This window comes from Chaetodon auriga, chromosome 18 (assembly GCF_051107435.1).
Source record: "Chaetodon auriga isolate fChaAug3 chromosome 18, fChaAug3.hap1, whole genome shotgun sequence".
Lineage (NCBI taxonomy): Eukaryota > Metazoa > Chordata > Actinopteri > Chaetodontiformes > Chaetodontidae > Chaetodon > Chaetodon auriga.
The window spans coordinates 17,561,319-17,583,092 of NC_135091.1; the positions used below are offsets into that span (position 1 = coordinate 17,561,319).

The window sequence follows — 21,774 nt, forward strand, 5'->3', positions numbered from 1 at the left end:
CAAAAAACAGAGCCAACGCCTAAATGATTTACCCGGTTATACTATTAATACTACTGCTAGTACTAAATGATAAAGTAATAATTATTATTATTGCTACTATTATATATTTTACTATTTATCATTTTTATTAGTAGTAATTATTATTATTCATTGTATTATCTAGTACTAGAGGTAGTATTCATAGTATAACCAGGTTAATAATGGAGACGTTGGCCCTGTTTTGTTTTTGTTTGTTTGTTTGTTTGTTTGTTTGTTTGTTTGTTGCTGTGGGTTCACTGTTTAAATCATTCTGGTCTGTTTCTCAGACGCCCCGCTGAACGCTCGGTCCCACCAGTCAAAGAAGTTTTCCACTGAAAAGCACAAGGCCTGCTGCTCGGGCTCGGATGGGCGGTTGCGCGCAATGAAGACAGAAAACCTGCTGTGAAGAAAGGGGGAGAGCTGCGTCAAGTTAACGGGAACCGGAACCGGAAACCGGTCGGTGGGCCTTCAAAGTATTTATGTAAAGATCTTCCATGGCTAAAATGTTTTTAACTGATTTTCAGACAGCTTATAATTTGTGTTTTTACTATATAGTATCATAAAATTTAACAAATAATTGTCATTCGGATGTATGTTCACCTATATTTCGTATTTATGATCAGTGGAAGCAAACTGAGTGAAGGTATCAGTCCAAAGATGAGTTCTTCATTCAAAATTGTACTTTAAAGAATCAAAATAAAAGTACTTTTTCTGCAGGAAAATACCCCCTGACATTTGTAAAATAGCATAAATGGAAATATCAAGGAAAAGTGCTTAATTTTTAACAACTTCTATATTTTCCAATAGTGCTTATGATTCATTTTAATAAAAATAAATAAATAAACTAATGAAATGAAATCTGTTGGCTGGTAAAATATTGCCATATTTTCAAACAAATCCTCTCAGTTTTATTTGAGTAAGGTGACGATAAAGTAAAAACATAACTGCGTCACTACAGTACGTTTCATTTACTGACGTACTAATGTGTTTTCTGCTGACTCTTGTTTCATTTTCTCCTTCAGACCTGAAGCTGTTTGTCCTCTCTGCACACATTTTAACCTCGGAGTCCAGGCTTTCGGGCCGTTCGTTGATGATGCTTTTATTTTTTAGCCTTCTGACTGGACGCCATCTTTCAAATGTCGCGGGCTTGACGCTCGGCACGGAGGAGGGACAGGAGCGGGGAGGAGGACAGAGGAGGAGGACAGGAGGAGCCGGGAGGAGGGTGCTGATAGAGGGACATACACTCATTGTTACCAACTCGAGGAGCGGCCGAGACGCCGTCGCTACACGTGAATTTTCGGCACAGCATTCAGGTAAAGTTGCCTTTCATGGACCCGCTTTCGCTTCCTTTCTAAGCGGACTGTTTGTGCGGAGCAGCGCGCTCCGCCGCCGCCGCCCGGCGCGGCGCGCTGGATCCCAACACCGGCACGCAGGCTGCATATGCCGCGGTCACCATCATTTCACTAACCGTCATCTTTTGTCTCCGCTGCGCTGTCTGACGTTTCTGTCCGCTTTATTTCCTGGAGAGACGCAGTGAGACAGCAGAGACAAACGGTTAGCTCCTCAGAATGAGGAGCAGTTGACGTCTGAATCTCCTGCAGGAGGAGCCGTTCGTGTTGACGCACAGGTAGACGGAGGGACGCACTCATTTCACATTTACTGTGATCAGCCTGTAAAATGCTGCCGGCCTTGTTTGACATGTGGGTTCAGTGACATTAAACTGAGCTTTAGGAGTGAAGGTGTCGGGTTGTTTGGGGTGTGCTGTCATGTAAATGTGCCCATTTCAATTCTGAACAAATGGCTAAATTAAAATTGAAATGCTTGCTTTAACTGTTTCTGAACTAGTTTGTCAATCAGCGCATTAAGGTTTCACCACAGTGATTAGAAAAAGCAACAGACCACAAATTATACTTCACTTCAATAAACTACCACAAAAAGCTGTACAGGCCAACCTGAGTGTTTAGACCAGCAGTGATTCAGACAGATTGCCTGCATGTGGATGTTTTTTTGTTATTCTTAGTCACTGTGATGATATCATGGCTGTCAATGAATTCTGCTAATGTTATCATTCATCTGCACAACCACCCACCACAGTCAGTGACCTGAAAAGCCATTAGCAGCCTCTTCAAACAGCCTCTGTGTGTTTTTCTGTTACAATCTGTAATTAGTCTCATTTTCATTTTTTTTTTTTTTTTTTTAAAAAAGGAGGAAATTGAGGAAACACACGGATGAATAACCTGCAGTGCTGCCCTCATACCGAATGTGCATTTTTATTTCAGATCGCAGGCTGAACATCATCTCCATCTGCGCTCGTCAGCGTTATTTTCTCCAAAGCATCATCGCGAGGAGGAGGAGGAGGAGGAGGAGCAGCAGCAGCAGCGTGGGTCACAGTGCAGCGTCTCGAAGGACCACAGCATCCTCCAGGTGATGGAGGTCTGGTGACGCACTGCTGACCGGAAACCCCGCGGTGATGGCTGCAGCCAGCTTCAAACATGGCCGTCTTGGATTACAGACCCAGACTGCGTCTCTGTGAGCTGCAGAGGAGGCCAGCAGTCGGTCCTGGACGCTCCTTAAGCCGCCTGATTCCCCTCACACCCTCTTCCTAAGCAGCCGAACTCTGGGTCCTTCCTCTCTCCTGCTCCACAGACCAGCCATGGATCTGCTGTGGGTGCTGTCTGTGTCCATGCTGACGGCGTGCGTCGCCATCCCCATGGACGCGGCGGCGGGGAGCCACAGCCTGTTCACCTGTGAGCCCATCACCCTGCGCATGTGCCAGGGGCTGCCCTACAACTCCACCTTCATGCCCAACATACTGAACCACTACGACCAGCAAACGGCCGCGCTCGCCATGGAGGTACAGTACACTGCTGACGGGTGAAACACGCGCAAAGCTTTGTTTTTTAAAGCTGCTCTTTACTACACCTTTAAATATACTAAATAAAAAAATCCCCTTTTGCATAGAAACTGCTCGGAAATTAGAATATATGTGCAGCATGCAGCGGTCGTGGATCGACCTTTGAACAGAGCGGATAAAAGAGCAAATATCTGTGCTGTGTTGACTTCAGCCTGCTGTTATTTGCCTCATTGTTCTTTTAAAGCTGTGGCTTTGGGCCACAGACTGGTGATAGTCTGTGTTAAATGTGCTTTTACCTGATCAGAGTCATTTTTTTAACTTGCAGTGATAGTTTTTATGTCACCGTTGTCTCAGAAATTCACTCACAGCGTCTCATTCAGAAGCCAGTCGAGTCGCAGTCGTCCCCTCAAAACTGACCTTTAGGGAATAATATCAGGGTTTATGTGGAAAAAAGCGTTTTACATCTCAGTTTTTAAATTTATTATTGTCTGTTTCTTTTCCATTTTCTGAGTGTTGTGTCGTGGTGAGCTGCAATAATTAGCTAATCAGTTTATCAGTTCTTAGACCAAAGGCTGATTGACAACCTTTCAAAAAACTGATGAATGGTCAACACCCAAGAAAAGCCTCTCAGAAGTGAGGATTTTCTGTTTTTCCTCTGTTTTATATCATTTTAAATAGAATATCTTTGGCTTTTTGAGTGATGGTCGAACAAAAGAAAACGTTTGAATATGTCAAGTTTTTTATATTCCGCAGACTAAATGATTAACAGATTGTGAATCTTGTAATGGGTGTTAATTTAATTTGACTTTGATTTCAGCTGATATTCAGTACAGATATGGACTGGGAACACAAATAGGTGGCGGTCTCCATAAAATGGTTCATTCCTGAACAAAGTAATTACAGTAAATCAATTTAAGAGAATTCATTTTAGATTTTGTGCACAGATACTGAAAGAGACGAGCAGATTTCTACTGTCACATCACCGTCTTCTTAAAAAAAAGGTGAAAAACATATTGAGTTTTATTCACAAGACTCCAGTGTCACCCGAAGCATTTAAAGCTTTGTTGTGAGTCACACTGCACAAACACACGCACACACACACACACACACACACACACACACACACACACGTAGACACGCAGAGTGAGGCTCACAGACAGGCTGCGTTTCTGTCTACATGTATGCATTGTCAGGTCAGGACTGGCGTTTGTGATATAATTAGTCTTCCTCACATGTTGGTAAGTGGTTCAGTGCGTCTGCTGCGCCGCCCGCCTCGTGCACATCAGCAGCCTGCGTAGCTCTCGCCGTGGCTAACCGGGTATGTGCTGAGAGTTAGTGATATCAAAGTGCTAGCCTACTTTAATTTGGCTCCTTTCGCTCCGGGGACTCGGAGTGTATTACCAAAACATTAAGCCGAAAATTAAGTTTTAATACTCGTCCCCGGGGGCCACGAGAACAGTGCATTATTAAACGCCACTGATTTAACAGGGTGTGTTGTCCTAAAGCGGTTTCTGGTCTGCCATGTTGACAGACAGAAGTTTAGTGAAACATGTAGGGACTCAAAGTCAGTTTACATAACAGGCTTCTGAGCAGCTAACTTCAGCTGGCAGTGAAGATCCAGACTGTCTTGTGTTTGGTTCAGATGGTGGATTAGAGCTCAGATTGTAGCGTTTAGTCCCCGTTTTATTGTTTCTACCCCCTGGATAATCTATAGCTTTAGCAGCCACGGCATCTGACTGTTGTGGCTGCGTTATCCTCTTCGAAACGTCGAGTTAGGCATTTAAACACAATCACGGAGCAGATGCATCACCTCGTTAACTTAATCCCATCCCTTATATAGGCTGATCCCCTCTGGAAGCTCAATCTATCGAGCAATTACTGGCCAAACCGCACCAAAACATTCGATTGGATGCTCCGTTGGCTCGACTATCTGCCTGTCTGTGTGTGTGTGTATCGGTCCATCCTTCTATATTTATCTCAGTTTATCCTTTCTCAGCATCATGTTACCGCTCCCTCTATCACTTTTACCCTTCGACACCCGCCCCGCCCCGCCCCGCCTGGCACAGCGATGAGGTCCATGTGCGGAGCGACTGCCGACCATCTGTGCCGGCTCCACTCGGCTGAGAGATGGAGGGCGGGAGGGAGCCGTGTGCCACGAAAATCCAGGGTTATGTAACCTCTGAACATGCCCTGCTCGACTGTGGGAGCGCACAGCGTCGCACACACACATGTGGAAAAGATGCTCCCGCCTCCACCTGCCTCCGCCTGCCTGCTCATCGCCACTGTGTCCTTTCCTGTCTTTGCTGAAATATTCGCTCTCACCTTCTGTGTTTAGGGTGATTTTTGATAAAACATTTAGAGTTTGAGTGTGTGAATCTGATAGATGTTTTATGTGTGTGTGTGTTTGGTAGACTCGTTTTCTCATTGCTGAGACGTTACAAACTGTTCGGAGGCCAGGTTAGCTTTGCAGGCCTCATCGCAATGTGTGGGGCTGCAGTGAACAGAGAGAGGCGCTTGTGGTCTTGACGGTGTTCACTTTGATTGGTCATGGAGCCACAATTAAGTCTCTTTTAGTGTTCAGAAATGCTCGTTGAGTTTGGAAAACACACGGAAACCCAATAGGTCCCAAACAACGGAGACTACGCCTCTGTTTGCCTCTTGTTTTCCAGATAACTCGCCCCAGATCCAGCTCATGGGAGAACTCAAAGCCTATAAGATGTCGAGGGCAGCCAAATGAGAATTGACAGATGATTTTAAAGAGAATTAGGTCTGCTGAATAGCCATGATAATGATGATGAATGCCTCGCACCGTGGAGAAAGTGGGAGTTGGACGAGAACCAACGCCTGCCGCTCTTGCGGTTTTTTGTCTAAACCCCCTGAAGTGGTGTCTTTGTGGATTTCTTTCTTTCTCGCTTTTTCAAGGTCTTTCAAGGTTTTTGTTTTTTGGGAAAGTTGGCGCCATTTATCATGATATCGTTATGAACTTTCCTTCCTTCCTCCTGCCCTGTCTTGTAAGATACACAGGCGACACATGATTCTTTAGTGTATGAGAAACCACAGCAGAAGCCCAGATTCACACAGGAGTGGAAAGTATTAACTTTATTATCTGTTTGACCAGGAAACAACCCAAATGGGGATTTCTAAAAAAAAAAAAAAAAAAGGATTTTCTGTTTCTGTGTTCATCCCCGCTCAATCAGTCGCCGCTGACCGCTGAGTGACCTCGCAGCTGAAGTGGGACAGCGGCCTCGGGGCTGGGAATCGGCTATTTCTGTGCCACAATGATGCCGTGCCACACTCGCATAAGATAAGTGGGAGCGTGGCGGATTTGACTGGCATAGCAAAAGGAAAAAAAAAAAGAATCCCCGTCTTTAGAGATAGACGCAGACTGTGGCTGCAGGATGAATGTAGAACTGTGGCTTCATCGCATTAATCGATTAAGCTGGTCTGAAGCGTCCTCGGCATCCATCGGCGATGATATACAGCATGAGATCAGGACGTCTTTGTTTAATGGAGGCGGCTGATCAGTCCTCTGCTCTGAGGCTCACACATCCTGGAAGGGTTTTTGGCGGAAAGGAGGGGAAATCTTTGTGATATTGTCTGAAACTTTGCTTTTGTGAGATCTGTGACCGCCACAGTAAAAGTAATGAGAGCTGGGCTTGCGTGAACGTTTCTTCAAGGCCAGATGGGACAAAGCGAGCGAAGACGTTAATTGAGTCCGATCGATGAGAGGATTCGTTTACGTGAAGCCAAAGCCGAGCCAGCAAATCATTTTTAATTGCTCCAAGATGGGAAAAAGTGAGCGTCTTCTTCACTCACAGTGATAAATTTAAAGATGAAGATGAGGTTATTCTGCCTGTGCGTGCCCAAGGCTTGAGCTCACCGTCAGAGGGAAGGTAATGAAACTGAAGAAGACTTATGGTCAAGTTTTCTTTTCTCGGTCATCTTGGTTTCATCTCCCCGTGGTCTTAGTGGCACAAAGGCGGACCAATGGTCTGTTTTTAATCTGCTCAGTCCCACTTGCACTCATTTCCTCCTCCTTTCAGGCCGTTAAATCAGCCTCTTGTCTCAGGTTTACAACACATTCACACAAACTGTGTCATGTTACAGCTGCTGTGTAGAATAACCCAGATACTCCACCCATGCTGTGTGAATGGATTTGTAAGGGAGAGGTGAGGTGTGTGCGTGTGTGTGTGTGTGTGCACGTGTGCGTGTGTGTGTGTGTGTGTGTGTGTGTGTGTGTGTGTGTGTGAAAGACTCTGATAATGCTGATAAAGCTCTCTGATGGCTGCGAGTCTGTTAAAACATGCTGCAGTGAACTAAAAAGTGCACCAATTAACACGCTTATTGTGTTAGCTCAAAAACATGTATCCTGGCTAAGCACGCACACACACACACACACACACACACACACACACACACAACATGGTCTGATCCACACCCACAACATGGTCTGATAAATCCTACCCAGCGTGACCCGGGCTATAAAAGAGCCTCTTGTTTTATCTAATGTCCAACACCGTGTTTATTGGCAGTGGACTGAAAGAGAAGCACATCCAGAGAGCAAGTCGCTGGTCCACAACAACCTTTCTGTGTGTGTGTGTGTGTGTGTGTGTGTGTGTGTGTGTGTGTGTGTGTGTCTGCACGGACATTGCGCATTGTCAGAGCGTGAGGTTTTCAAACATTTCTTAGCGCTGAATGACACGGCTGACTCGGTCGACCCATCCCTCCTCTCTCTCTCCCTCTCCCTCTCTCACCCGCTCCTCAACCCCCCCCCTCACCCACCTCTTTTGTCCTCCCCCTCCCCCTACGCAGGGCTCACCCGTTGCCCAGGAAACGGTCCCAATTGTGCTGTTAACAAAGGGAGCAGAGGCTTTCTTGCCTCCCGGGAGGTGGTCCCCTCCACCCCGCACCCTGACCTCCTCGAACCCTGCTCTCCTCCCTCTTCCTCCTCCTCCTCCTCCTCCCTGGTGATGCATCACTCGTTGCCATGGCGCTGAGCTTGGAAATTTGGAGAATTGGAAATGGCAGCAGAGGAGAAAGGGGAGGGAAGAGGGGAGAGAAAATGCAGGAGGGAAAAGGGGGGCTGAAGGAGGGAGGGAGGGGTCTGAGGAGAAGAGAGGTGACTGGGAGGTATTTAGAAAAGAGCAAACCAACAGACCAGTTGGCCGCGGCGGGCTTCTTTGTCAGCAGTTCATCAGTCACAGCATCGCAGCAGCTGACTGGAGCCTTCATTAAAAACCTATTCCTTTAGCATCAGGAAGGTACACACAGCCGCCCCTGGACGCACCTCATTGGACGAGGCTGCGTTAATATTTCATATCCCGATGATCTGACTCAAAACATGGTGGACAGTCTCCAAAGTGGATGGAGGTGAAACTAAGGTCAAGGCCGTGTTTCTTACCTCTTCACAGGCTGACAGTTTAGAGAAAATATGCAGAAATATGCAAAATCACACGTTGAGTAAACAAACGTATGTCGACCTCGTTGAACTGCGAGGTGATATTTGCTGTTCTGACCTGCGTTTCCTTTAGTTTCTTCTCCTCCATCTCTTGACTTCTGTGTTGTTAACTAATATTTTGACCTTTTATGCCAAATTTTGTACTTCTTAGTTCACCAGTTAGTAAAAATGTGGATATTTTAAACATTTAAAACGCACCCTCTGCACAGTCCCTACTGCCTCATTGTGACAATTTATTGTCATCTAAATTTTAGAGAACGTCCTGCAGCACTATTTTATTTTAGAAATGAACTGTAGAACAGAAATATGTGTCCGTTTTGGGTTGAAGTACATTGTTTTATGTATAAGCGTTGATGGGGGCAGCGTACTGCCTGCATACACCCCCTCTGTGCATGCTTTATTGACCTTCACTGGAGCTCCAGAATCCACAGCTTCTCTAAATGGCACATCTGACTGTGTGCGAGCCTGCTGCTTCCACAGCGCCGTATTATTTCACATTTTCAGAGATCAAAAATCCTGTACCACAGTCCCATGAATGCATAATGACTGCAGCGGTGGGATTGGAGCTGAAATAACATTAGCATACCTCCACCCCCGGGCTCGCGCCATTCGACAGAGTTGTGTATTACACGCTCGATTCTCCTTACACGGCCGGCTCCGGGGCGGAAAGCCCCATGACAAGCCCTCCGCCATTCATCGGAGCAGTGGTTCACCAGCTGTTTCCAGTGTGGCCATTAACATCAAATCCCCATGGAGAGTGCGGCGGCTCCCACCGCAGGGCCTCAAGATGGTGGTGTTTGGAGTTGTTTGGGCCGCTGACTGTTTGTCCCATCCATCGGCAGCTCAGTCCGGCCCACGGTGGCTCATGAGATGGCTTGACTGTAATAAAATGGCTGAATTGAGATAGTGAAGCGATGGAGGAGGGGTAAGAACTGTAGGATGATGGAGGAGTGTAAAAATAGAAAAATGGGAAGCGTGATTTTTTTTTTTCCCCCTCTCGTGGATCATCTCTCCGTGTAGCCTGGATATTTATTCAGCCCTTTCACACGCCATCTCCATTTGCAGCCCAGCACTGTGGCATACAGTACATTGTGTTCTGCAGAGCGCATCACAAGCCTGCGGGAATCACGGCGGAGCGGAACAGCGAAGACGCACGCTCACTTTAGCTGCATTAGATCATGTTTGAGTGGTTATCCGGCGCTGACAGGGCGCCGCTGATGAAGTAAGAGATGTCAGTCACGGGACCGCACGCTGGCAGCACAAAGCAGCGGGAGTCACAGGGAGGATGATCGGGACCGCAGCACCCAGCGCCGGCAGGGTGGGCTGACATTCAGGATTTCTGCCTCTCTGTCTTATTTCTCCAGAGGCTGTCCAACGACACACTCCTTCCCTCTGCTGTCTGCTGTGCCTGACTGTCGCTGTAATCCCATGTTCTCATTTAATGAGTCATCATAGTGTCTTTATAATGATTCTATCAGAGGCTGAATTCTCAGGATCCTTCTGACCACAGCGTCCATGTCCACAGTGCTCTGATGGCCTCGTGGTCTCGGCTCCCTGCTCAGACTAAATAGGAGATTTTACAGTCTTCACACATTGCATGTCTATTCTTGGTAGTTCAAACTGCTGATGTTGGTGTTCAGTGAGGCACTTCCTGATGAGCGCAGGCAAAGCTTTCATGAATCTTGAATAGGTTTTACAAACTGTTTCTTTGCCTCACATGTGTTAAATGAATCACACGGATCAGTTTATGATTAATGGATTGATTGACTCATTTTTTTTTTTTTTTTTTTTGCTGATCTTTTGTCATTTATTTAAACACCAAAGCATTGCTTTTTCTAGTTTCCACTGCAGGTTTTGTCATTTTCTCCGTGATATTAAACTACAGTCAAACAGTGCAGTGTGATTGGTGGCTAACAGACTCATTTCAAGGTGGATCGCTCTCGTAGCACCTGTGTTTATGCTTCATAGATAACTCTGGCAGGCTGGTGTTTATTGTGCAGTGGTGCTCGATGAAACGTGATGACTCCTTTTGAGCAGAAATGATGCGATCGACGGGTTGATTGATCCATGACGCGCGTGTAAGTCACCTGAAGTGCGTTTTAGAGTGCGTGTGAATACTCCGCTGATTTAAGCCTCACGTTAACGGCTTCCTCCTGTCAACATAAACCCTTGTCATCACCCATCCATCCCTGATCCCTCACAGCGGAGGTGACGAACCCCTCTGATTACCTCCGCGCCCCTCCGTCTGCCCCGTGATTGCGCTCCGTCTCCTCCGCAGCAGCTTAATGTCGCCTTGCTCGAAAAGTGATATGAACAAGGCGACGACAAAAGCTCCGTGGATGTGGCCGCTTTGTGCTTTGAGGGCCAAGCCTAACACCCATTATAATCCTTTTTTACATAAAGACATCACATGTGGGTGGCTGGCAAACATGCTGTCAGGAGAGGGATATGTAGAGATGCTGGAGCCATATGGTGGGAACACAATAGTCTGTTCAGATGTGATTGCGGTGCAGGAAGCAAACAACTGAGAGGATGAGAGAAAAGCCTGAATCACCGCTTCTCTGAAATGATTTAGTGCTGCGTTCCGAGCTGGAAGATGTTCCCACTTTCCATTTCTGAGGATTTTCACCGTGTGTTAGTTGGGGGATTAAAGGAAATGAACTGTGCTCCGTCAGTTGTTATCCAAATATCCGAGGTTCAGCCAGTTATGTACAGCAGCCTCGAATTTTCATTCCGTGTTTTATTTAATCAAAGGTTGAGATTCCTTGCTGTGTCACTCACATGTTATATTTTTTTTTATGCTTGCGTGTGGGTCAGAAAAGAACAAAGACTTGCTGATCTCCCAGCGCACTGTGCGTGTTCTTCTCAGCGCTCCATCGACGCTGAAGACGCAGAACAAACTGTTTAACTTGTTTAAAGCACAGCGACACGTCCTGATTAATATCCACCCTTCTAACAAACACAGAGACAAGTTGCCCCCTGCCTGTCCTCTCCTCACCCCTCCCCTCCCCCTCCCTGTCCCTGTCTGTCATACAGACCCCTGTCTTTAGACGGAAGGGGGGGTTAGCATGTGTCTGGCTGACTTGGGTGTGGCTGGAGGCCTTTCTGTAGCACACCAACACAGAGGTGTATGCAAATTGGCGCATGCAGAAACATGTAAGCATGGAGTCTTGCTGACATGAATTTCACTCATTCACACGCACACACACACACACGCTCTCTCTCTCCTCGGCATTTGCATATTAACAGCATGCCCCACAGATGCTTCCTGCACTCACACCGCCTCTTGGCTCAGTTCATATGTGTGAGACCATCATTGTGCTGGTACTTGGGTGTGTGACCATCTAAATAATATACTTCCGTTGGTACTTTGGCTTGTGTGTGTGTGAGTATGAGTACATTACCGCAGTGTGTCAGTCAGTCACAGCGTGGCCCCCCCCCATAACACAAAGGCCCTGTCAGCAGCAGCCTTGCCTGTGTGTGTGTGTGTGTGTGTGTGTGTGTGTGTGTGTGTGTGTGTTGGGGGTTGCCCAGCTTGTTGTGCTCCTCCTATCTGGAGGTTGGAGGGAAGGAAGAGAGAGGAGATGGAGGAAGGGGGAGATTAAAATCACAGGGGTGAGGGGATTATTAGGAAAGAGGCCAGAGTTGTTTTTATGGATTCATCTCCAGAAGCCGTCAGAGTCATGCTCCACTGGTCTCTTTGTGCCTGTCCTCGGCCCTCACTGTGAAGTTAGAGGAAGGCAAACTGTTAAAATATGTTGTGCTTTTCTCAACATTAGCAGGCAAAGGTTTAGACACACGTTCCCATTTCCTTCAATAAGAACGTGTGGTAAAGTACTGCACACTTTAAACTCTCTCTGTCTGTCTCCGCCTGCAGCCGTTCCATCCCATGGTGAACCTGCAGTGCTCTCCAGAGCTCAGGATGTTCCTGTGCGCCCTCTACGCCCCGGTGTGTACCGAGTACGGCCGGATGACTCTGCCCTGTCGCCGCCTCTGTCTGCAGGCCAAGAGCGACTGCTACAAGCTAATGGACATGTTTGGCGTCAGCTGGCCGCAGGAGATGGACTGCAACAGGTTGGTACAACAGCAACAAATCCCGGGTTCACGTCAGCTGTAACAACCCTGCGGCATCCGTCGCTGGAGCAGCTTTTCCTTTTGGGAGAGCAGCAGCAGACCAGAGAGCTTGTAAAAAGTCATTTATTCTGAGGACGCCTGAGTTTGAGATCTGGCTCCTAAACAATGAAATGTGTTTCACACTGTGTCGTCCCAGAGGGTACATTAGTTTTGCAGCCGGATAATTGAATCAGTGAACCACACATCAAATTAGAAACATCAGCAGCAACACAGTGCACAGACATGAGCAACGCAGCGCTGCAGCACCAACAGCAGCATCACCAAGAAACCCTGAAGACACACAGTGAGTTAAGGTGGATGTTTTTTTAATGAATATCAATGAGGAACAGAGCACGCTGTCCTGTGTCACCCTCCCAGGTTCCCAGACTGTGACGAGCCCTACCCCCGTCCTGTAGACCTCCTGTCCAGCTCAGACACGACCGAATCCCCCGTCTCCGTCCAGCGGGACTACGGCTTCTGGTGTCCCCGAGAGCTCAAGATCGACCCCGAGCTCGGCTACTCCTTCATGGGGGTCCGTGACTGCTCTCCCCCGTGTCCCAACATGTACTTCACACGTGAGGAGCTGACGTTCGCCCGCTACTTCATCGGGGTGGTGTCCATCGTCTGTCTGTCCGCCACCCTCTTCACCTTCCTGACTTTCCTCATCGACGTGTCGCGCTTCCGCTACCCAGAGCGTCCAATTATATTCTACGCCGTGTGCTACATGATGGTGTCCCTGGTGTTCTTCCTGGGGTTTCTGTTGGAGGACAAAGTCTCCTGTAACGCAGCGAGCCCTGGGAGGTTCAGAGCTTCAACGGTGACTCAAGGCTCCCATAATAAGGTAAGACAGTTGAGACTGTGTATATTTTTGCTGTTTTTCTGCTGCCTAGACGGCGGTATTGATCCTCCACCCGTCCATTCTCTGTCTGTCCCAGGCCTGCACCCTTCTCTTCATGGTGCTGTATTTCTTCACCATGGCCGGCAGCGTCTGGTGGGTCATTCTGACCATCACGTGGTTCCTGGCTGCTGTTCCCAAGTGGGGCAGTGAGGCCATAGAGAAGAAGGCCCTGCTCTTCCACGCCTGTGCCTGGGGCATCCCCGGCGTCCTCACGGTCACCCTGCTCGCCATGAACAGGATCGAGGGAGACAGCGTCAGCGGCGTTTGCTTTGTGGGGCTGTACAACGTGACGGCCCTGCGCTGGTTCCTGCTGGCCCCACTGGGATTGGACGTAGTGGTGAGGAAGAGTATTGCAGAACCAGGGATGGTGTAAAAACATGCAGCCGAATCTACGTCACAACAACTTAACCCCACCCCTCTCTCATGTCATCCCAGGTTGGTGTGGCACTGCTGCTGGCAGGCATCGCAGCACTAAACCGAGTTCGCATGGAGATTCCACTGGAGAAGGAGAACCAGGAGAAACTGGTGAAGTTCATGATCCGCATCGCCGTGTTCTCCGTGCTCTACCTGGTCCCTCTGCTGGCCGTTCTGGGCTGTTACCTTTATGAGAACAGCTACCGAGCCGTCTGGGAGACGACCTGGGTCCAGGAGAAGTGCAGAGACTACCACATCCCCTGCCCCTACCAGGTGACGTACCTGCCTCGTGTATTTTAACAAGAAGCATTAAGAATTTGCAGCCTGTGCTGGTCTTGACTGATAACTCCCAGTCCAAATTGGTGCCTCCACATTGAGGTTTTGATCAAACCTTCCTAGGGCACAAAACAAAGTGTTTTTACTTGCAAGTTGAAAATTTGTATTTTTAGCTTCTTTGTTGTAGGCTGATTATACCTAAGCCTGGTGCTGTCATCAGACTTACTGTCTTCTTTAAAACAAATCCACCAAATCTCTCCTTTTTGACAGAAGGAAACTTGATTCATGGGAAATCTGACCTGATTCTATCCCTAACATGACGTGGTCATTATACAGCAGGATTCTGCTGTGCATGTAATGACTGCAGTATAAAATTTTGTGGGCAAAAAAACAGAAATACAGTCACTGGGAGGCGCTGATAGTAGCTGAGATACCGCTGCGTTTATTCCCCGTCGTTCATTACAGATGGCACAGATGTTCGTGCACAACAAATGCACCACTGGGACTCTCGCAAGGAAGCTAGAAGACAGAGCAGGGGGCGACAGCTGGGAGAAGGCTGATCACTGCCAGATGTGTTTGCATACAGAGACATTAGAGAGCAGATAGAGTGCGTGCTGAATGTGAGCAGATACTGTGTGCAGTTAAACACAACATCCAGCACGGGCCAAACATGCACGCACAGTCACGCAGGAGACAGGCTAGTGGTCACTTTCATGCTGTCCGTCTTCAGTCGCTCTGTTACTTCACAGAGCTGCAGCAGCCTCCAGCATCAGTGCACACGCCGCATCTCATCTGATAGAGCTGTTAATAATTCAAAGCGCTCGCTCTCGCTCTCTTGTCGTCCTTCCTCTCTGTCAGGTAGCACCTCCCATGCGAGCGTGCCTTTGCACAGCCGCACTTAGGCATCACACGTTCAAAGTGGATTTTGATTGTGGTAGAGCAGAGAGAGACAGAGTGCTGCAGCGGTGCAGACTGTTAGCGTGTGGGTGTGTGTGTGTGTGTGTGTGTGTGTGTGTTGTTTGTGAAGTCCCAGTCACACTTTGTCAGGGATTCAGTATTCTGGAGCAGTAATAAACACTCGTGAGTTACTCTGAAGTCTTTAGTTAATGGCTTCATCTGGATCTCAAACCCTTTGCAACTGCTCCTTTGTTTCCTGTCTGTGCAGCAGCAGACACAGGTGAGCTCATTTCACCTGTACAAATGAACAGTTTGCATCCTGAAAGCAGCAGAAATTATAGAAATGATCCAGAGCTGCAGCTCTGGGAGATGCAAGAGCAGTGAGTAAGATCAGAGTGTGCTCTTAATCTGTCACATAGTCACGGCGTTGTGTAAGAGAGCAGTGCAGTAATCCTGTGTGTGTGTGTGTGTGTGTGTGTGTGTGTGTGTGTGCGCTCAGAGGACGGGGTCAGTGGGGTCAAGCTGCACCACATCGTAGTTGCAGCAGATCTGACACAAGCGGCATGTTCTCATACACTGTACAACAGTGTACTGTGGAGATGCTTCTAGGTGTAAAACTCACACAAAGACCCAGCTTTCCACTCCACCCCCATGACAGTCATGAAAGCACACACATACACTGTGCCTGCACACACATACACTGTGCCTGCACACACACCGAGTCAATAACATGCATCAGTAGATAGCTTTGACTCAAAGTGCCTTACTATATTTATCTTAAAAGCCTTCCCCGAGGCTCGGACCTCCACTCTGCTGAACAGCTCCTGAGTGACGCTCGACCCTTCTTCTTCTCCACAGCGCACACACACACACACACACACACACACACACACACACACACACACACACACACACACACACACACACACATACAGTCAGAATGATGACTAAATCAAGCCACATGAGTCTGCTCAAAGGAACAAGTAACCAACAAAGGCTGGCTGTCAGCTCATTTTAGGTTTGACTTTAAAAAACGACGTGCATTTGTTTCTCCTTTGAGTTTAACGTTGGAGCTCGAAGCTGCTGCGTAGATGCAGCTGAGGACTGATGACACACAGACTGCGACGGGGATGCTGTCTCTTATCTCTCTGCTGTAATGAGCCTATCTGTGGACCGCTCAGCCTCGGGGCTCTCCGCCCGGCCCACTCATAATGAGGCCATCATGGCTACATCTGGGTGTGTGACTGCATGAGTGCACATGTGTGTGTGTGTGTGTGTGTACGTACATATGAGAGCCGGTGAGAGAGTAGGAGATAGTGTGTGTATGTGTGTGTGTTGCTGCGTGCCAGCTGTAGTGCTGCTGTTGCTGTGGCAGAGAGCAGCAGTGTGGTGACTGTGCACAGCGTCGTCCTGCTCTGTTGGACATAAATGACCTCAGTCTGAGCTCAGCTTCACTTTATGGTTCTGAAACAGCACTTTGAACCTGTTTGCACGTTGCCTTACGTTTCACGCCTGCAAATAAGAACGTTCATCCAGTCGCACACAGTCAGTATTTCAGAACTTGAAGATTTTTATGAACTGAACGCTTCAAAAACATACCGAGCACAACAGAAACACAAATCTGTTGAATCGTATCTGTACAGTGTTCATGCAGCCACGAGGTTCTTCCTTGTGCCGCAGAGTGATCGTGGAAGAGAGGTGGTAAGAAGATAAACAGAACCACAATAAACGAGAGCGCCAGAAAATCTGCTGTAGCTTGAAGCAAATATTAGTCATCAGCTGCCATGACAGAGACAGATGACAGACAGTGTGTCGGCTGCTGTGGTGTTGATGCTTCCAGCAAAGCTGTCAGGGATGATATTGAGTATACACACACACACACACACACACACACACACACACACATGCACGCAGGGTATGAATGAACACAGTCTGTCAGCAGGCGTGAACCTTTTCATTAGTTCATACATGTTGATGTTGACATGCAGGACTCAGTGACGTAACTCCATGGCTGTGGAAGCGCTGTCGTGCAGCTGCTGCTCAATGTCGTGTGCTGTGTGTGTTCAGGTGAGTCTCACCTGCCAACGTGCTGCAGGTGAAGTGGAAACACAGCAAAGCACACATGAGTAGTTTTGTACACTTCAGACTTTGATCACAGCGTTGCTTTATGGTTAAATCTGGGTTTGGAAATGGGATGTGATTGGCAGTCAGCCCGTCATGCAGGAAGTCAGTCCTCCTCTGAACGAGCTCCACACTCCTGCCCTCAGGCCCTTCAGCATGTGGGTGTAGCTGCTGCAGACTGTCTCTCTACATCCTCCCAGTCCACCAAACACACCCACTCACTCTGACTGATCTGTTTTTCTTCCCCCTTCCAGCACTGTCTCAATCACACACACACAAACCTGTACATCCCACAATAACCACATCTTCTGTGTGTGTGTGTGTGTGTGTGTGTGTGTGTGTGTGTGTCCTACAGGTGGAGCACACCAGTCGTCCGGACCTGGTCTTGTTCCTGATCAAGTACCTGATGATGCTGATTGTAGGAATCCCCTCGGTGTTCTGGGTGGGCAGTAAGAAGACCTGCTTCGAGTGGGCCAGCTTCTTCCACGGCAAGCGACGCAAAGAGTACGTACTGCACACACACCGAGGGTGCTTCAGGATGTTTTCTGTCACACTGTTTGTCATCAAAGGAAATTCTACAGGCGCAGCTTTACACACATAGGGTTGAAATATATGATGCTAATATGTTAGTAGAAAATCCTTAAAGAGGGAGCAGGTCCTGCTCGTGGTTTCACTGACTAACAGTCGTTAGTACTGCACCAACAAAGGCGACCACTAGCAAGTGGATGTGTGCTGTGACCACGATGAGAGCTTTGAGCTGAGCAGTATGATCTGAACGCTAACAGTCTGCAGGAGTCACTCGTAGAAGTTTGATGCTGAGTCATGTGGTTCTTTCTTCAGTGGGTCGCCGGTAGCTCCCACAGTCTCCTCGTTCCAACTAATGCACTTTCAAAGCGAGCTGTATGAAGTCCATTAAAGACGTTTCCAGTCTCTTGCTGTTTCCGGCTCAGTGTGTGTAGCCGTAGCGCAGTGTGTGTAGATGTGTGTGTGGCTTGGTGGTGAACACAGGCCCTTCTCTGCGCTCACTCCCCTCCCCTCCAAACTCAGAGCATTAACCCCCTCTCCCACCGCCTGCTCCACACACTCCTCCATCCTCTTCTACCACACCCACCACCCCACCACCTTCCCCCTCTCCCTGCCCACCCTCCTGCGACTCTCTCTGCCCTCCCTGCCTCCGCTCCCCTCCTCCTCCTCCTCCTCTTCCTCCACCTCCTCCACCTCCACCCCCTCCCTGCCCTCCTCCTTCCCCTGCTGCAGCGCGATGGTGAATGAGAGCCGTCAGGTGCTCCAGGAGCCCGACTTCGCCCAGCTGCTGCTCAGGGACCCCAACACGCCCATCGTGAGGAAGTCACGGGGCACGTCCACCCAGGGGACCTCCACCCATGCCTCGTCCACCCACCTGGCCATGTTGGATGAGCCGCCCAGCGCCAGCACCAGCAGGGCCGGCTCGGTCCGCAGCGCACGCTCCAAGATGAGCAGCTACCACGGCAGCCTGCACCGCTCCCGAGACGGCAGGTGGGTCTCTTTTGCTTCACATGTGTCATGGCGCTGTTTTTCTTCTTCTGCGCTGCAGTGCTTTTCCTGTAGATCGGCTCCTGATGCTAATGTTTGCGTCTTTGTCTCTCTCAGATACACAGCCTCCAGTTTCCGGGCCGCAGACGACCGGCTGCCCTATGGAAGCATGCCTCGCCTCAACGACCAATCACAGTCCAGACACTGCAGCATCAATCGCCTGGACAGCCTGTCGCGCCACGGCTCCACCCAGCGACTGGAGAGCCAATCACGGCACAGCAGCATCAGGGACCTCAGCAGCGCCACCCAAGCTGTTCTCAGTGTCCCCGGAAATGGGATCCACAGGGTCCTGGAGGAGGACGGGGCCACCGCCTGAACAGGAACCTGGCTGTAAGCCACTTTTCGTGGATACTTCTGAGGACGACAGGATGAGTAGAAGTGAAAGTAGGAAAGATGAGTTTTCTTTTTCTAGAAGTTTAAGAATGTGTGAGGATCCACAGTAAGCGTGACAGCGCAGAGTTAGAATAGGGCTACAGCCAGCCAAATTAAGAGGACCGAGTGTGGATCGATGCCTTAAGATGTCCTCTCAGCTTTACTCGACCGACTAGCTGATCCCAAAAACTGAAGTCCACAATGTTTTTTTTTTTTTTGTCCGGTTTACAAAACTGTGATGGATTTCGTGGTCCTGATGGTGACCTGTGGTTAGCTGACACTGGAAAATGATGACGAGGCTTCACTGCTGGACCTGCGTTACTGCGCCAGTCGAGAACAAAGTGTGACCAGCGCTGACAGACTGCACTGGATTGTTTTTTACTGTATTTGTTTATATGAAGGACTCTGAACAGGATCTGACGGACCGTGGACGTTACGAGCCTTCAGGAGGGTGGAAGCAGGGTACTTTTTTTTTAAACGCTTACCAGCTACTGCCATCCCATCATTTTCAAATGGTAAACTCCCCTTTATAAAGGCAACTTTAAGGAACAAACGCCCTGTGGCAAACACTACACGTGCTGTACATGACTGCTGAACTTTACGAAAGCCTTGTCTCATTTTAAAAGCCGTTTCCTTTTTATATTGAAGTACTTCATTGCGTCTGTGCGATGACGCCACGATGACAAGAAAAATGTCTGCATCTGTGGTTCGTCAGGATGTGAAGGGCTGAAATACGGGAAACAAGCTGAATCCAAACTCCTGCCTTATGACTGTGTGTTGAGACAGAATGTGAAGCCAGTTGTGCAGGCGGCGTGTTTACTCACAGGATCAGTGTGAAGACACAAGTAGACGTGTTTATGAATCCGCTTTAATGAGGGAAAAAATCAAGAGATGAAGCTGAAAACACAGCAACACTCTCACAGACAGCCAGTGTGTCTGTCGCTAACTAGCTTGCAGCTAACATACAGTTGGTTAACAATTGACTTCTGTCTGAACACACTTTTACACTTTGAATAGATGATAGTTCGCCCTTAGAGTCAAATTCCAAGTAGTTTGTCCTGTTTAAGAATGTGTCCTTACTTGTATAGCTACTGTAAAATGTTAGACCAACATTTCCTCTAATGGCAAAAGTTGAGTGTTGACGTAAAAACGGAACTTTTGTTGTTGATTTGTAATAAAGTTTTTTTTTTAAAGAACGCATGTTTGTGAGTAATGACCACACAGCAGCACACTGGGTTTGTATTTGTAACAGCCCTCCGCTTTATTGAAATACATCGGAGTCAGGTTAATATAATGAGTTCTCCACATAAGTGTGGCAGCCAGTTCCATACATTATTTTTGTTTTGACCTTACACCTTAAATATTTTTTGTGCAAAAAAGAATCTACATCACCTGTAGTGGGTTATCCTCAGTAAAACGCCCAAACCGTTCAAAAAGGAGGAAGTCAAAGTAAAACAACAAACCGAAAACAAAAATGATTACATCTATAACATGCAAAACTGTACAAATTATTACAAAGCAATCCTAGAAAAAAAAACAAAGTGTAATATGATATGAAAGAGCAAAATAATATAGAAGGTACTGTAGATAAGACCTCACTGAAATGCAAAGGCGTTTGAATTTTTTTTGTTTTAGGTTTTCCTTCTCTTAAATGTTACCACTGTGGCACCTCAGCCGTCAAAGCACCTGTCACCCTTCACCCCTGAAAACATTTCATCTTTTTTTTTTTTTCTTTTGTTTTTTACATCTTATAGTCCTCACCACCTGCACCATCCTGCTGTCTCCACCCGGGTCACATCTACTGTACACTACAGCCAGATTCATCTGTCCCTCTCTCGCGCCGTCCATCCATCCATCCGTCAAACAAACCTCTAACACACCCATTTTCATCTAAATGAAAAGAAATCATTGGTTCTGACATTTCCTGAGTTTCTCTTCCCCTCTCCTTAAACTGGGATATCTAGGATCAGCTTTTCTGTACAATAATGGCCGATAATAAAACTGGCTACGACAGTTCTCCCACCCCCACCTAATACATTCTACAGATAAACTCCAGCAGGAACTAAGGAGACTTACTAGCTTAAAAAGTTTCAAAGAGGCGTTTGTTTGGAATAAAACCAGCTTAGTCGCACTGAGGAGCTCCAAACCTCTCCTTCTCTCTTCATATAAAATGGAATACTAAAAAAAAAAAAAAACACCTGGAATGAGTTGTTTTTAGAGCTACTTTGTTCAGTTTTAACAGGGGAATCGACAGGAATGACCACCAAAATACTTCTTGTTTCAAGCGGAATAACCAGGAGGATTCTGTTCCAGGACGCGGCCCTGTGCATTAGAAGACGAGGAGCAGGTTCCCCAAAAATTCTCTGATGAGGACTAAAGAGCACCAACAGGCCATAATAAGAGTGCAGGGTGTGTATTCTTACGGATAATACCACGTTAAATTTAGCGTCTCATGTCAGGACAGTGTCAGGTTTCAGCTCCGCGCACATTGTTCCCTTACAGTTTGACCCCAGTCTGCCCTGTGAAGGAGATGAACACAGGTAACAGGTTTTTGGCTGTGAACGCCCCGCTCTGCAGCCAGGAGCTGCCACTCCGTAAAACACTCTCAGGCCTTTCCACTCTGCCAAAGACAAACCGAGATCCAGCTGATCATTTGACAGATCACAGGCATCGCCAAGGTCATTTCATCTGCACTTTATCAACACAAACAGGAACCCAAGTGCTGACTTTCTCGCAGCTTCTAAGTGTTTATACTCTCCTTTTAGTGTTCTTTTTTTTTTT

The 21,774-nt window shown here is 47.8% G+C and overlaps 1 protein-coding gene across 2 annotated transcripts; it reads left to right on the forward strand.

The window, feature by feature from the left end:
* Positions 1-1,170: 1,170 nt before the first annotated feature.
* Positions 1,171-20,189, forward strand: fzd3a (frizzled class receptor 3a). Of its 2 annotated transcripts, none has more exons than XM_076757085.1 (9): positions 1,171-1,331; positions 2,298-2,872; positions 12,208-12,404; positions 12,822-13,284; positions 13,379-13,678; positions 13,777-14,028; positions 17,405-17,553; positions 18,097-18,564; positions 18,679-20,189. In XM_076757085.1, the coding sequence occupies exons 2-9, from the start codon at positions 2,672-2,674 to the stop codon at positions 18,935-18,937; spliced, it is 2,289 nt and encodes a 762-aa protein (XP_076613200.1). In that variant the 5' UTR covers positions 1,171-1,331; positions 2,298-2,671; the 3' UTR covers positions 18,938-20,189. The 2 variants fall into 2 exon arrangements, with proteins under 2 accessions (XP_076613200.1, XP_076613201.1); XM_076757086.1 differs by having other exon boundaries at positions 18,307-18,564.
* The last annotated feature ends 1,585 nt before the right edge of the window (positions 20,190-21,774 follow it).

Bases quoted from the DNA above. Each gene is read 5' to 3' on its own strand.
- fzd3a (XM_076757085.1), top strand. From the start codon at position 2,672: ATGGATCTGCTGTGGGTGCTGTCTGTGTCCATGCTGACGGCGTGCGTC. The intron at 13,285-13,378 runs GTAAGACAGTTG...TGTCTGTCCCAG, and splicing joins CTCAAGGCTCCCATAATAAG to GCCTGCACCCTTCTCTTCAT. The intron at 13,679-13,776 runs GTGAGGAAGAGT...ATGTCATCCCAG, and splicing joins CACTGGGATTGGACGTAGTG to GTTGGTGTGGCACTGCTGCT.